The sequence below is a fragment of the Protobothrops mucrosquamatus genome, unplaced genomic scaffold (assembly GCF_001527695.2).
Source record: "Protobothrops mucrosquamatus isolate PMUCROS unplaced genomic scaffold, P.Mucros_1.0 scaffold1339, whole genome shotgun sequence".
Classification (NCBI taxonomy): Eukaryota; Metazoa; Chordata; class Lepidosauria; order Squamata; family Viperidae; genus Protobothrops; species Protobothrops mucrosquamatus.
In genome coordinates, this window is record NW_015387536.1 from 265,171 (window position 1) to 280,004 (window position 14,834).

A 14,834-nucleotide genomic window follows, 5' to 3' on the forward strand; every position below is an offset into this window, starting at 1 on the left:
GCAATGTGGAGGCTGGGGGTCCAATTGACTCAGTATTGGAAAGGGGGCAGCAAAGGGGGCTGGGGGGGCAATTAAGGTCTCAGCATTGGGGAGGGGGCTGCAATGGGGAGTCTGGGGGTCCAATTGACTCAGTATTGGGGAGGGGGCAGCAAAGGGGGCTGGAGGGCCAATTAAGGACAGTGTTGGGGAGGGGGCTGCAATGTGGAGTCTGGGGGTCCAATTTACTCAGTATTTGGGAGGGGGACAGTAAGGGAAAGCTGGGGGGGCGCAGAGGAATAACGAGAAGCAATTTTGTTTGACCAAATGGGATTAGACACACAAGGAATTTGTCTCTGTTTGCATTAGCTTTCAACATACATGCAAAGCAACAGTAATAATCATAATACAATACCCAAAACAGCAGGTAGTAGAGAAGATGAGAAGGACAATAATAATACTACAGCCATACAACAGGAGTAAATACAGGTAATTCTCAACTTACAACAGTTCAAAGTTACAACGGCACCAAAAAAGAGAGAGCTCTGGCCGTTTTTCACAATTAATGACTTTTGCAACATCCCCACGATCGTGTGGTCAAAATTCAGCGGCTTGGCCACTGGTTCAGACTTACGACCGTCGCTGTGTCCCAAGGTCAGGGGATCGACCAACTGGCCAGCAAAGTCCATGGGGAAATCCAGATTTCACTTAACAACCCGGTTAATTTAATTTATCAGCTGCAGTGATTTCCTTAACAGCTGCGGCAAGGGAGGACCTTAACTCCTTAACCAGTGCCTCGCTTAGCAACTGAAATTTTGGGCTCCATTGTGGTCATAAGTTGAGGACTACCTGTATACATAAGGAGGCAGTGTGGGAATTAGGTGTTCAGCAGAAGGATGGCAGGAGGGCGGAGGGGGGGAAATGTCCCCATGTCTAGTTGTTTTGGCACACAATTTTCTGACAGAACAATTAGCCAGTGGAACAGCCTGCCTCCAGAAGCGGTGAACGCTTCAACGCTGGAAGTTTTTAAGAAGAGACTGGACAGCCATTTGTCTGAAATGGGATAGGGTTTCCTGCCTGAGCAGGGTTTGGACTAGATGACCTCCAAGGTCCTTCCAACTTTATTATTATTGTTGTTGTTACAATTATTATTTCTTTCCAACAATGACGCTGCTTCTCTCCTTCTCTTGCCGGCGGCTTCCAGGGGGACGGACTATGCCTTTAACCTCCCTGTTGTCCTGAAAGAGACAACATGATGGAATTCCCCGATCACAGCAAGAACTTACTCCGAAAACTTTGGGAACAGCAACACGAGGGTTTCCTTTGTGACTGCACCGTCCTGGTGGGCAGCACCCAGTTCCTGGCCCACCAGGCCGTCCTCGCCTCCTGCAGTGCCTTTTTCCAGATGTTCTACAAGGAACGGCTGGATAAGCGAGACTTGGTCTGCATCAACAGCGAGATTGTCACCGCCCCGGCCTTTGGGCTCCTGCTTGAGTTCATGTACAAAGGCAGCCTCTCCTTCGCCGACATGCCGGTGGAAGACATTTTAGCTGCCGCCAGTTACCTGCACATGAACGACATCGTCAAGGTGTGCAAGAAAAAGCTGCAAGCCCGGGCCTTGGCCGAAGCCGACAGCACGAAGAAGGAGGAGGAAGGTCTGCTGCCAGCCCCCGAAAACCAGCCTGTGTCCTTGCCCCCGCCTCACTCTTGCGACCTCGAGAAAAACAACAAAAAAGAAGAATGGAACGCCAGACAGAAAGTGCCTCTGGAGGAATTGTCGGCCTCCAGGTCAGACGTCGCAGACACCACGCAACCAGGAATGGAGGCTCCGTCATCTGCTCGGCCTCGCCTGCAACCCATGGTGGACATTTCTCTCTCCAGCCCGAGCAGTTCCACCGAAACTCTGCTGTGCAGCTCCTTCCCTGCCGGAAACAGAGGAGCCGAGGGGAGATCCGGCTTGGACCCTCCTCCAGAGAGGTACGGAGAGCAGCGAGTTGCGCACAAGGCGTCCACAAATCAGTCCATCAAGGTCAAAGTGGAAGCTATCGTGATTTCTGATGAGGAACCGGACGGGGTTGAACAACTGGAGATCCCTCCTGTTTCGGAGCTGAGGCTAGAAAGCCTCTTTCTGAAATCTGGTGGGGAGGTAGGCTCGGGGGGAGGCTGCGGGCATCACCCGGATGCTTTTGAAGAGCCTGGAGGGATGGAAGAGGTCTCTTCGGAGAGCAGCTTCCTGCCCCAAGAAAATGCGCCGTACCCCCTGATCCACATGCCTGGAAGCGGGACTTTTTCCACCCTGGCAACTCCTCCGTTGCATGAACAGATATACTTGCAGGATTACGATTCCCACTCCAATTTTAGCCTCTTTACCGAGGACGTCCCCACCTGCAAGACCTGCGGGAAAACGTTTTCCTGCTCCTACACGCTCCGGCGCCACGCGACCGTCCACACCCGGGAACGGCCATACGAATGTCGCTATTGCATGCGGAGTTACACTCAATCCGGAGACCTTTACCGGCACATCCGGAAGGCTCACAACGAGGATCTGGCCGTGAAACGGTGCAAACACGACGTGGAAAATCCTTCCTAGGACTCGCGGTCGGTTCCCCAAACCAGGACCCCAATTCTCCGGTTATCTCATTCCTGGCAGAAGCCACAACTGGTGTCCAGTTTTCCCATTCCTCCTCAGCCAGGTTGCTCTGCCTGACATTTTATCCAAACTGTCCTGTTTGTACTGCGGCAAAAATTTACGGTTCAGTTTCTCCTTATTGGGGAGTTTTTGCACCAATGCAGAGGCGACTCCGGCCGTTCCCTGTGTCCGATTTGAAAAGAAACCACTGTAAACCATCCTTAGATTGTTTGTGTGTTTGTGGGTCAAACTGCCGATAATAGCGAGTCTTCTGGGTTTGTTTTAGCTCTCCAAGAGAGCAGCCTTGCTGATTTGGGGGTGTCTCTCTCCATGCCGGTGACAATAAAGAATTTTATTTGCGGGCAACGGGAGATGAATGGTGCTCTGCTTGCCTGGGGGCACCAGGATCTGTTATTGGGCAAGCCCGATTGCCAGAAAAGTACAGAATAATCCACAACGCTGCCTAAAGTGAGCGTGGGGCCAATGGCACACCTGGATGTTCCGATCTCGCGGACAAGGAACAGGTCCGAGAGCTACACCCACTCCAATTGGGGAGGGGGCACCCTAGAACTCTCCTTCCCCACCTCCGAGCGATGTTCTTTTTCTTCCCCGTTTTGCAGCAACCACTGCCATCAGCCCCGTTGCGAAACTCTCAACCTCTTTGTAAGTAGTTCCGCGGCAGCCTTATTTGCTCAAAATGCATATTCCGCAGTAAAAAGAACAAAGATACGTGGAAAAAAAATAAGCATCTGAATTTTTGTGCTGCATGGGGACTTTTTTGTCCGCCTTCAATGGCACGCTTATCCCATTGAAATGTGTTTAGTTTCAGTTGTATGAGGATGTTGGGGGGGGGGGTGTCTCGGCCTTCCCTGAGTTTGGTGATTTTCTTGCAGATGTTTCATGAGCCACACCAGGGAACATCATCAGTGCTAGGAAAGAGTGGAGTTTGCGCTGTGTGAGACTGGTAATGTTCCCTAGTTGGGTCATGAAACGTCTGCAAGAAAACCAAGCTGAGAGAGCATCAGGGACACCACAGTCCTCCTCCTGCTCTTCCTTCTCCTTTCCACAAACCCCACCTCCTCCTAGCACTGATGATGTTCCCTAGTTGGGTCATGAAATGTCTGCAAGAAAACCACCAAACTCAAGAGATTTTAGTAGTGTATGGACATCCAATAGAGTAACTGCCAAAGAACCTACAGTCGTCGTCCTCCTCCTCATGAACCCCACTCCCTTCTAGAACTGATGATGTTCCCAAGATGGGTCATGAAACGTCTGCAAGAAAATCACCCAGCTCAGAGAGCCTCAAGGACCCCTCATTTAAACCCCAAGCTACAAATAACACCCCTTTTTACGTCCTTTCTTGCCACAGTTGTTTAGAGAACGACTGCACTTGTTAAATTAGTTACACGGTCGTTAAGCGAATCCGGCTTCCCCATGGACTTGTCAGGTCACAAAAGGGGATCGTGTGACCCCGGGACGCTGCAACTGTCATAAATATGAATCCATTGCCAAGTGTTCAAATGTTTTATCGTGTGACCATGGGGATGCAATGGTCCTAAGCTTAAAAAACAGTCCTACTCCGTTTTTTTTAGTGCCATTGCAACTTTGAAGGGTCACTAAATGAACCGTTGTTGTACGTCAAGGACTACCTCTATTTTCTTGGGAGGAAGGGCGGCTAACCAAATGATATCCCCCCTCCCCCCCCCTTTTTTTTTAACCCTCGGTACCTGTTGAGCTGCTACCTGGGAGAAATCTCAGCCCTTTGTTGGAGCCGAAATTAAGCCCGTTTTTCAGAAATAGGAATCGGGTGAGGGTCACTGAAAAGCCTGAAAACTGAATTTTCCCTGGTAAGTCTTGAAAAAGGAGGAAGCGATTATGGTTTTAGACAGCCTCGCATCGATCACCACACTGGCTGAGTCAAAAGGTGTAGATTTAAAACAAGGGACCTGTGTACGTTCACCCTATGAACAAGTTCACCTTGTAAGCCAACGTGGTACCCGTTTTGCTGACATCCTTGTGAATCAGAAATCTTTCCCTTTTTTCCCTTCTTCGGCCACTTGCACTTCCAATTTCTAATTTTCATTCTGCTTGTGGAAACCTGGCTGAAAACACACAGCCACTGAGCAAGACCGAGGTCAAAACCAAGATTTAGCATCTTACCCAGTTAAGGAAGCCTCCCCCCTCCCTAATTTTAAGCTAAGAGTTTGATTTGGAGCAGGGGGGGGGGAAGTCTCCTTATTAGGACTGTTCTAGAGGACACTTAAGAAAAACAATTTCCTCCCCCCTTTCACTCCGAAATTAGAAGCAAAAGAAGAAAGAAGTCTTTTTTTTATGCTCCTCAAAGTGAACGAGCCGAGAAAAACAAGCTATGAAATACTCAAAATGAATTGTGACATTTTATTTTATTTTTTTTGCCCCTTTTCCAGGGGCTGGCTGACCACGCGCAGTTTACTTTTGATTTTGACTGAAGCCATTTCCGACATTTTCCTTGGCAAATTTTTAAACATTTTCCATTTAAATTCATGAGTAGCAATGAAACATTTTCCGTGGCAAATTTTTAAACATTTTCCATTTAAATTCATGAGTGAGCAATGGACGCAGTTTTTCCCCTCCCGGCAAAGCCTTTGCTGATCTGACCCACACCAGCGTGGTTGTGCGATTCCTTCGGCGGTGCCCGGAGTTAGTCCTCCGGTTCACACAGCTTTTGAGTGTCGAGTTCCCTCCGCCGTTGAGCGGAGCTGAATTACTACAAGTCCCAGCAGCCTGAGCTGGTACGGCCAAGGGAATGGGATGCTGGGACTTTCCACCTAACACCCTTTCTTAAGCTTGGCCACCTTGAAGATGGGTGGACTTTGAATTCCCAGAATTCCCCAGCCAGGAGGATTCTGGGAGTTGAAGTCCACCCATCTTTTTGTGGCTAAGCTGGAAAGATCCCAAAATTGTCTTCGTTTTTTTGGGGGGGGGGATAAAAAAACAAGGTTTGGGGATTGGACATTGGGAATAGGAGAGGGCTCAGCCTTCACCCCCAAACTGAAACAGGGTGCAGGAGAACCTGGAACACAAGACATTTATCCCAAAACCGGCAGAGGAAGTGAATGAAGTAGCCAGATTCTTAGTGAGGGATCTTTTGAAGACCACCGGGCAGAAGACAATTGCGCCGGGTGGTTCCTGCAACTCAGGAACCCCAAATCATCTTCCCTCAAATCAGTTCTGCGCAACGGGGAAAACGAGAAGTTCTCCACGTTTAGAAACACGTTCCGAAGACCGGAATAAAACGGGTGGCCAGGATGGAGAACGAAAGACTCCCTCCCTGTCCATCTTCTCAAAGAGGACTTGATGGGCTTGGAGGCCCTCAACCGAACATCTCCTGGGAGGCGTACGTCATGTAAAGGAAGCCGTCCTCGTCTTTGTACGTGGTGTAGACCTCGCCCATGGTGGCGGACATGTTCACGAGGCTGTGGTTACTGTCCAGGAGGAAGTAGAACGCCTGCGTGCACCTCAGGCCCATCCGGTTACTGGGGGGAGAAGAAGGACAAGTCAAATTTTTGAGATCTCAAGCTGCTGGACGCGGATTGTGTACCCGTGTGGGTGTGCTTGCAATTTCCAAAGTTTCCTGCGATTGTGCAGTTGCAAGGGTTGTCCAAGCTGGGCTCAGGTGAGACTAGAACTCACCGTCGCCTGGCGATTGGCCCAAAGTCGCCCAGCCAGCTTTCAGGCCTAAGGCGGGACTAGAACTCACCGTCTCCTGGCGATTGGTCCAAAGTCACCTAGCCGGCTTTTGTATCTACCGTGGGACTAGAACTCACCGTCTCCTGGCGATTGGCCCAAAGTCACCCAGCCAGCTTTTATGTCTAAGGCAGGACTAGAACTCACCGTCTCCTGGCGATTGGCCCAAAGTCACCTAGCAGTCTTTCCTGCCTAAGGTGGGACTAGAACTCACGGTCTCCTGGTGATTGGCCCAAAGAGCATCAGTGTAAGCCTAGGCAAACCCAAGATTTTGCTTTATTTGGGGTGCTGGAGCTGAGCCATTTCCCAGTTTTCATAACATCATCCTAATTTATGTATTTTGGCCCTTTTCTGCATAAACGTGATAGAATTTTTGGCCTCCTACAGAAAAAAACAAAAAACCTGATCAAACCAGTCTTGATAAATGCTTGCAGGAACAGGTTGCTTTTCACGCAGCTTCTCCATAAATCTTTTTTATTGATTGATTTATTTTAAAGCAGCCTATCGGGTTAAAATAGTCGAGGAAACCGGTTTGATTGGAAAAAAAAATGTTCACTCCAACTTTCTCTCCCTGGTCCTGTTTTAAACTGCTCATCCTGCCCAAGGAGCAGATGCACAAAGACTGCCATAGAATCGTGAGGTTGCAAAGGGACCTAGAGGTCATCTAGACCAACCCCAATCAAAATGGGGTTATTCTGCCTGTAGAGCCACCTTGTACTTCAATCCCATCGGTGATGGCCCTCATAAAGTGGTTTTGCTTGCTCTTGGGTGGGGGGGAGGGGAATTCCAACACCTCCTTGGTAATCACGATTTAATGGCTTGGTTTTTCAAATGCTAATCTAGTTAATTGTGGGTTCATTTAAACCCCATTTAAAACGTCTTTGTCTGTTGAACACTAAAATCCTGGAAGGGCCCATTTCTTTCCTGTCGGAGATGGAATTCCACCCCCCATCCTTGAATTAGTTTCCCACCCCATCCTTGAGTTAGTTTGACACCGGTTTGAAATGCTCACCGAATGATGGCTACAAGCTGGCCCATGGTGAACTCTTGAGGGACTAGAAACTTCACCTTGTGTAAAGCCGGCAATATTTTCTCCTTCGCATAGCGTTCCAGGATCACCTGCAATTAACCAAGAGCGGAATTTTGAGAAGCTGGAAAGGATAAGTGTGCACTTTAACCCGGGGTTTGTGCGTATTTGTGCCAGCATGCAAACACGTGTGTGTTTTAACGTATGCATACAAAGCAAGAGGGAGGTTAAAACGGATTCCTCACCCCTCAAGAAACAGCAGAAGCAAAAGAAAAAGGGGGAAAAAAAAGACCCAAGTCCACTCCCATTGTGCAACGGTCAAAGTGCAAGAAATTCACAACACACTTACCGGCAATTTATACGGAAATCTGATCCGGATTGCAGCCACTTCGTTCTTCCTGGAAGCTAAAATAATTTTTTTTTTCAAAAATTGGAAAGAATTACGATGGATTGCGGATGGACATTCCCAGGTTTAATTCTCAGAGACTGGGTTTCCTGCCCCGGCGAGTTCACACATCACACTAAGCCTCAGTTTAACCGTGGTTTGTGAAAGGAATCCCGATCAGCAAAATCCACTTCCCACTAAGCCGTAAAGGGGGACTTTGCAGCACACAAGACCTGTGTTTACAACTCAAAAAAACTTAGAAAACAGAGTTGTTTAGTTAGGGATTAGGCCTGTCTCACACACGCAACCCCAAAATGGGTGACTCTAGTCAACCACCCTTTCCTAAAACCAAACCATCTCTGTCAAAGGTGGTTTAATTGTGGCTTAGGGCAACATCTAAAGTTTGTCTGTCTGCAGGGGAATGGCTTCTGGTCTTTTAGCAGCCTTAAACCCAAGTCAGCAAAGTTATGTTGGCTGGGAACGATGGGATCTGTAATACCTCCCTCTCTAGAGAGGTTGGAAAGGTAGTTAGAGCCCCTAAATGGAGTTTCCTGCATTTTTACAGTAGGAACACAAACTAACCATTCACATTTTATGCTAGGATATAATTTTCTCTCTCTCTCTCTTGGGACCCCTTTTAAAAATTACAGAGAACCCCAAAGTATTTTTGGTTTGTATGGATATTTGTTAATATTTATTAAAATGGATGCATTTGCTGCTGCTATTACGGCTTCTCCCAATTATATGATAGGGTTTTTTAAATAAACGTATTTTCCCATGTAGGCTAGCAAATAATTTTAATTTCAGAGACCCCTAAGAGGGGTCTTGGGGGACTCCCCCAAGGGTCCTAGGACCACAAACACCGACCTAGGTTATGTCTATCCGGAAAACTGAATTAACCGAATCCACTCGGGTTTACTTAACCAGGAGAAACGTACCTATCGTGGGAACGCAACCTGCTCATTAACCACAGTACAGCTCTAATAATGAAGAAGATAACCCTAAAAAAGGGGGGGGGGGTTGAATTGCCTCCTTGGGCCAACAGGGGGCGGTAGCAATGGGGGGGAGGAGAACACTGCAAGCGTTTACATGGGGCAGCAGAGAAACGGGGATCCCTTACCAAACGGTTTTCGATGTTTAAAGGGAGGAAAGGAGGCCATCGGGAGATCAAACCAAATGGACAAAGGAAGCGGCAGACGAGAAGGAGGAGGGCGCGCCGAGATCCCAAGACGGCTCTGCCGCCACTCGCCCGCCCGGACCTTAAATAGCGCAAGGTGCGCACATTTTTCCCACGCCGCTCTCAGGATCGGGCCCGCTTCTGCTTCCGGGGGCGGCGGGGTGGGGGCGGTGGGGGAGAGAGAAAAGGGTGGATCCAGGTCAGGGATGGAGCTCCAGAGGCGTTTTCCCACCCACCCCTGGAATTTAACCCAATCTGGGGAAGGCTGGTAGGAGTTTCGCGGGTCCACGGGTCGTGGGAACTCTCCGCCACTAGGTGTCGAATGGGAGAGACGAGATTTGTTGGCGGCTTGGGAGGTGGGGGGGTGTTTCAAAGGTCTTCCACCCGCCCTGTAGGGAAGGAGAATCCTAACCGACTTTGCAAACCTGGCGCTTTTTTTTGTTTTTGGGGTTTTTTTGCGCAAGATGAAGCGTTCTAGTGATAAACGCGTCGTGTGAACAGGGGCAGCAAGACCAATCTCGCCAGTTTCTGCCTTTCCTCCCCGTCCTTCTCCTTTTCTCGCTTCTACGGGCCTTATAATTTAATTTGTAAGTCCCCCCACCCCCCGGGCGGGGAAATTTTCGATTTATCTCTCCTTTGGCTACATTTAACGCGCAGCTCTTCCACTCTCTTTTTTGTTTGTTTGCCAGGTTTCTGCTTTTTTTTCTCCCTCTTCCCACCCCGTCTGTTTTTCCTCCTGCCCTGTTTCTTGTTTTTGTTTTGATAATAAATCAGGCATCAGACTTCTAATCTTCTCTCCAACGTAATAAGCCTTAATTTCGGGCGAACGCGTGTCTCTGTGCTGGCGTCTATCACTAAACCCTATCACTAATGTATCCTTTAAAAAAAAAAGAAATACACCTGTTGGTCCATCCTATTGGCTAGGCTAGGGCAACCTCTGTTGGTTTCCCGGTGCTTAAAACTTAAAAAAAAAAACCAACCCTCTCTCTTGTGTTTTTTTATAATAATAATAATAATAATAATAATAATAATAATAATAATAATAATAATAATACAGTCATAAACGTAGGTTGCCACCCTGGTTGAGTTACCTGGCGCCCGCCTTCCTTGCGGAGCGCGCAACTTTTTGCAAAGTTTTTTCCCCCCCTCCTTTGGTTGGGCTTTGTGCGGGGGGGGGGAGAATATCTCCCGGTGGGTTGGGCCAATCAGGAGCCGGCGACGCGGGTGGGAGGGGAAGGGGCGGGGCCCCCCCCAAAAGGGAGGGGAAGAGCCCTGTGTGCACGTGACGCGTTCAAACCTTTCTCCTTTGTCTGAACTGCGCTCCGCTGCGCCCTGGAGCTTCGGCGCGGCTGAAGTTCTCCTGGCTGGGGACGAAGCAACCTCGTAAACCCCCCCATCTGGGCCCCTCTGCCCCTCTCCTGGACCCCCCCCTTGGGGCTTAACCCCCCCACACACACCTGCCTTCCCCACCTGCTGCTCCCCAGCTCCGGGCACCTGGGCACCTCCCCAGCCAGCCAGCCAGCCAGCCAGCCACCTCTCCAAAGGCGCACGATCTTGGGGTCTCTTGCGCCCCGTCCTGGGGTCCCCATGGCCAGCCGCCGGGCCGTGCCCCCCTCGCTCTGGTCCGGCCACGAGCGACTGCGCATCGGTGAGCGTCTCCAAGCCAGCCTGGCCGGTCTTTGGGAACTGGATCTCTTGCGCGAAATGCAGAAAGCCAACGTGGAAAGCGCCCTGGCTGGGTCGGAGCCGCCCTCGGTGAGAGAGGGGTTACATTTTTTGGGGGGGGGGCTGGGTGGGTGGGTGGCCGAGAGGGGGGGGCAGGCTGCGGTTCCAGCCCTAGCTTCTCCTTCCTTCCCCGTCCCCTTCCCCCTGTGAGTAAACCTGGCTGGAATGGGTGGGTTTCTTTGGAAAGCCACTTACAAACCTTAAGTCAACTGTGCCAGACCAACAATCAAATCAAATCAAATAAAAAAATAATAATCTGCCATTCGCAGGTAAGCAGGTGAGCCCACGGGTGGGAGCCAGTGGGTCTGGCTGGCAGGGAAGAAGCAGCTGCTTTGAAATCTGGATTTCCCCATTGCTTCTGCTTCTCTGGATCTGCCACCACCATCCCTGGAGCCCTGACTCTTGAGGAATCCAGCTGCCTATGAAAGGGTCGATCACCTGTGCAATAAGAGATTTATAGGGGTTCCCCCCCCCCCTTGATTGCAAGCTTCTCTGAATGTTTGGCCCTGTGAATGGAAGGATCCACCCTTAAGGATCTCTTGGAACCCAGAAGTTGCTGAGAGACCTGAAGCAAATTGGTCTCTCGGTCTGATCTAGTGGAAATCTGGGGGAAGGAAGGTGCTCTGTTGGGGTGCTCTAAAAGCATTAACTACAACTCCCATCCTTTCAGCAGCGAGGCGAGTGGCTTTTGTTGTTTGAGGGGGGGGGTGTCCCCTCTGCCATGTGGCCAGTATCCATGTTTGGGATTTGCAGATTTGAAGAGGGGGAAAAATGGAGAGAGGGGCTAGCATCTTTTCAGCTTGATCCCGATTGCTATTTAAAATATTTCCCGACTGTTCCGCTCCTAAATTTCAAAAAGCTGAGCTTAAAGGAAGGATTTCTTTGGCTTTGCCTCCTTCCCTAAACCAGAATTATATTATATAGCTGAATTATATTCCTGTAGAACGTGTGGGGGGGGGGAATTACCGATTATTCTGTGAGACATTTAACTCTATTGGCTTGGATTTGGTTCTAAGTTAACCCTAACCCTAAATCAAGAGCAAAGAGAAAAACAAAAGAAAAAAAAAAATTCAATACGTCATCAAACCACCGCGGTTTTAATTTTACCTGGAGTTGATAGCAAATCTCTGCAGGGAATTTTAAATGAAAAATCTTTTTTTTAAAAAAAAACCCCTGAAACTGCTTGTAAGCTAAAATTGGCTGCACGTGAGTAGAAGGAAGGGGGGGGGGAGAGAAATCAGGATTTATTGCAATTAAAGGCTTAGTTTAGTTAGAAATATTCAGCTGCTTTTCCAGCCTGGTCACACCCCCGGGAGACTTAGATGATGGAAACGATTGGGGTGGTATATAGTCCTCACCTGGTCTGGATGTCCAGTCAAATTGTGAAACTACAGAAAAATAGAGCTAACGTACAAATGTTGGGTAGGTTTTACTTTAATCAGAGAAAAAAATTGTTCCGTGTCTGAGAAGGGAAACGGAGTCTGGTGAACACTCGGATGGAAGACCACCAGGAAATGAGGCTATAATGGAGAATCTGGAAAAACAAACAAACCCAGAAACAGACATTTTATTTACTTACGGATATTTCAAAAAAGAAATTAGGAGTTAATCTCTGGCTAGTGTCTTCTGTACACCTTTCCATGCTCAAGCAAAATCATGCATGTTTTTAATGTTTGTATTATTCGATTCCTTGGCTATTAAACCATACACATAAGACGGAAAATTGCCCAACAGCAAATTTATGTCTGTGGAGAGTCTCAAATCATCTAGTGTCTTGGATAAGAAGTGGAATGTTTTCAAGGAGAAAAAAAGGAAAAGGAAAAGAAAGGGAAAAAGAAAGAAAGAAAGAAAGAAAGAAAAGAGAAAGAAAAAAAGAAAGAAAAAGAAAGAAAGAGAAAGAAAGAAAGAAAGAAAAAGTGTCAAAACAAGAACATTAAATCCTAATCCAATCCTAATTGGAACCATGACGAAAGAAAGCAAGAAAGAAAGAAAGAAAGAAAGAAAGAAAGAAAGAAAGAAAGAAAGAAAGAAAGAAATCCAGGGATTAACAAATTTAGTTGGCCATACAGGTAAAATTTGAGCTTTCAGTTCATTTAGTGACCATTCAAAATTACAACAACACTGAAAAAAGTGACTTACGAATATTTTTCACATTTATGACCGTTTCAGCGTCCCCATGGTCACCTAATCACAATTCAGACACTTATCAACTGACTCATATTTATAACCGTCGTGATCCTCTTTTGAGACCTTCTGACAACCAAATTCAATGGGGAAGTCAGATTCGTTTCACAACCGTGTTGCTAATTTAAACAACTGCAGCGAATCCCTTACTGATTGGGGCAAAACTTACTTAACCGCCGTCTCGCTTAGCAATGGAAATTTTGGCCTCAACCGTCATAAGTCAAGGATTTCCTGTAGACGGGAACAGAGCATAGGCGGGTTTTTCCCCGGTTCAAGGCTGCCTCTGGAACCTTGGAAAGTCAGATTATAAATTGGCAATCAAGGCAGGTTGTAAAAGACAGGTGTGGGGAAGATTAGGATCCGGAGTGGGAGGGGAAAAAATGAAAATTTGGTGGTGGGGGGCTTCAGCATGGATCAGGATGAAGACAGAAAAATAGGAATTCACACCTCCTTCCCAAATATGGAAGGACTGGATTTAAGGCTGAACTACTAGGAACCAGGAAGACGGGAACAGGCGGTCTATAAAAGTGGGAGAAACAAACAAACTTGGGCAACGTGGCAGATGGGCAATTAATAGGAAAGATAAGCCTTGAAAAGGGGCGGGGAAGCTGGTGAGGGGTGGGTTGGAAAGAGGGGGATGTGTGCGAATCACAGCCACATCCCACTAGGACTCCGAGTGCACAATGTTGACAGCAAACATATGGGAACACTTCCACTGTTTTAACCTTCTCCAGAAACCCATGCTTCCTTGTCTGAACTCACAACCAGAAACGGAGATTAAAATCCAGGTTTTCACCGTGATTTGGGGGGAATTGGGTTTTCCTTCCTGACCCTTTGGTGCAGAAATTTAGCTTGCTTGACTGGGGTGCAAAAAGGGGTTACGTGAAGCATTGGGTGTGAACAGGCAGCAAAAAAAAAGTGGGGAACCGTTGTGTGTGCTGAACCTTTACACCTGGGCTGTGTTCCGAGATTGCCCAGGAAGGATCCTGCAGCTATTGTGACCTAATGTGTTTACCAAAAGGGTCTGCGAGGATTCATTTTAATCCTTAATTAACTCAGGTTTCAAAGGTCTCCCCGCTTTAAAAAAAAAAAAAAGGATGTTCTAGGATGAAGGATTTTATTTGTTTATTTACTGGGTCAATGGCCAGCAACATGAAATAATGAAAAGGAGAATAAAAGATAACAAACACAGGAAGGGAGGGAGGGAGGGTGGAAGGAAGGAAAGGAAGGGAGAGAAGAAGGAAGGAAAAAAGGATTGAGGGAAGGAAGGAGGGAAAAAAGAGTAGCAGAATAACAGTTGGAAGGGACCTTGGAGATCTTCTAGTCCATCCCCTTGCTGAAGTGGGAGACCCTATGCCATTTTACACACTTCTTAAAAACCACCAGTGATGGATGGGTGGGAGGGAGGAAGGAAGGAAGGAAAACAGAATAACAGTTGGAAGGGACCTTAGAGGTCTTCTAGTCCAACCCCCTGCTCAAGCGGGAGACCCTACCCCATTCCAGACAATCGACGTTCCAATCCCTTCTTAAAAATTTTACTTGCAAAATAAAATTTGCTGGTTTTCGGCCCTTTGAAGTGGAAACTCTCCTTCATTCCTCTCCAACAGTCTCCTTGGATTTTTAGAGTCAAGGTTGGGCTGGTATAAATTAGACAAAATAGATGAGCAGGGGGGAAAATTTTAGATTTTAGTGTCATTAAAAAATATATGCTTTAAAAGGCGAGCTAGCTGTTGTAGCTTGCAAAGCTCTCTCGGCCTGACACGGATTGTTTTCTTTCGGCTTAGCTGCTCAGCTCAGGCTGCTCAAGCATTTAATTTGATCCTACATGCTTGAAAACCTGTGTGTGTGTGTGTTTGTGTGTGTGTGTGTGTGTGTGTGTGTGTGAGTCTCTTTTTATGGTCATGAGTGATTGCAATTGCCACCTTACTTATCTTAATTAGAGCAATTAGTGGAATGACTTGCCTCCATAGGCTTTGGGTGCTCCGACTCTTGGAGATTTTCAAGA

General features: G+C 47.8%; 2 protein-coding genes across 2 annotated transcripts; one reads left to right on the forward strand and one right to left on the reverse strand.

Annotated features, from left to right (window-relative positions):
- The first annotated feature begins 1,199 nt into the window (after positions 1–1,199).
- ZBTB3 (zinc finger and BTB domain containing 3) lies at positions 1,200–2,651 on the forward strand. Its single transcript, XM_015821503.1, has one exon. The coding sequence runs from the start codon at positions 1,229–1,231 to the stop codon at positions 2,564–2,566; it is 1,338 nt and encodes a 445-aa protein (XP_015676989.1). The 5' UTR covers positions 1,200–1,228; the 3' UTR covers positions 2,567–2,651.
- Positions 2,652–5,940: 3,289 nt separating this feature from the next.
- LOC107292419 (microtubule-associated proteins 1A/1B light chain 3C-like) lies at positions 5,941–8,903 on the reverse strand. Its single transcript, XM_029285145.1, has 4 exons — positions 8,864–8,903; positions 7,708–7,823; positions 7,344–7,450; positions 5,941–6,120 (listed from the first exon to the last, which is right to left on the reverse strand). The coding sequence occupies exons 1-4, from the start codon at positions 8,901–8,903 to the stop codon at positions 5,958–5,960; spliced, it is 426 nt and encodes a 141-aa protein (XP_029140978.1). The 3' UTR covers positions 5,941–5,957.
- Positions 8,904–14,834: the final 5,931 nt, after the last annotated feature.

Excerpts from the sequence above, each read along its gene's own strand:
- LOC107292419 (XM_029285145.1), bottom strand. The coding sequence starts at position 8,903 with ATGGCCTCCTTTCCTCCCTTTAAACATCGAAAACCGTTTG. Across the intron at positions 7,824-8,863 it reads TAAACATCGAAAACCGTTTG|AATGTCCATCCGCAATCCAT; the intron begins GTAAGGGATCCC and ends ATTAAACCTGGG. Across the intron at positions 7,451-7,707 it reads GATTTCCGTATAAATTGCCG|GTGATCCTGGAACGCTATGC; the intron begins GTAAGTGTGTTG and ends GGTTAATTGCAG.
- ZBTB3 (XM_015821503.1), top strand. The coding sequence starts at position 1,229 with ATGATGGAATTCCCCGATCACAGCAAGAACTTACTCCGAAAACTTTGG.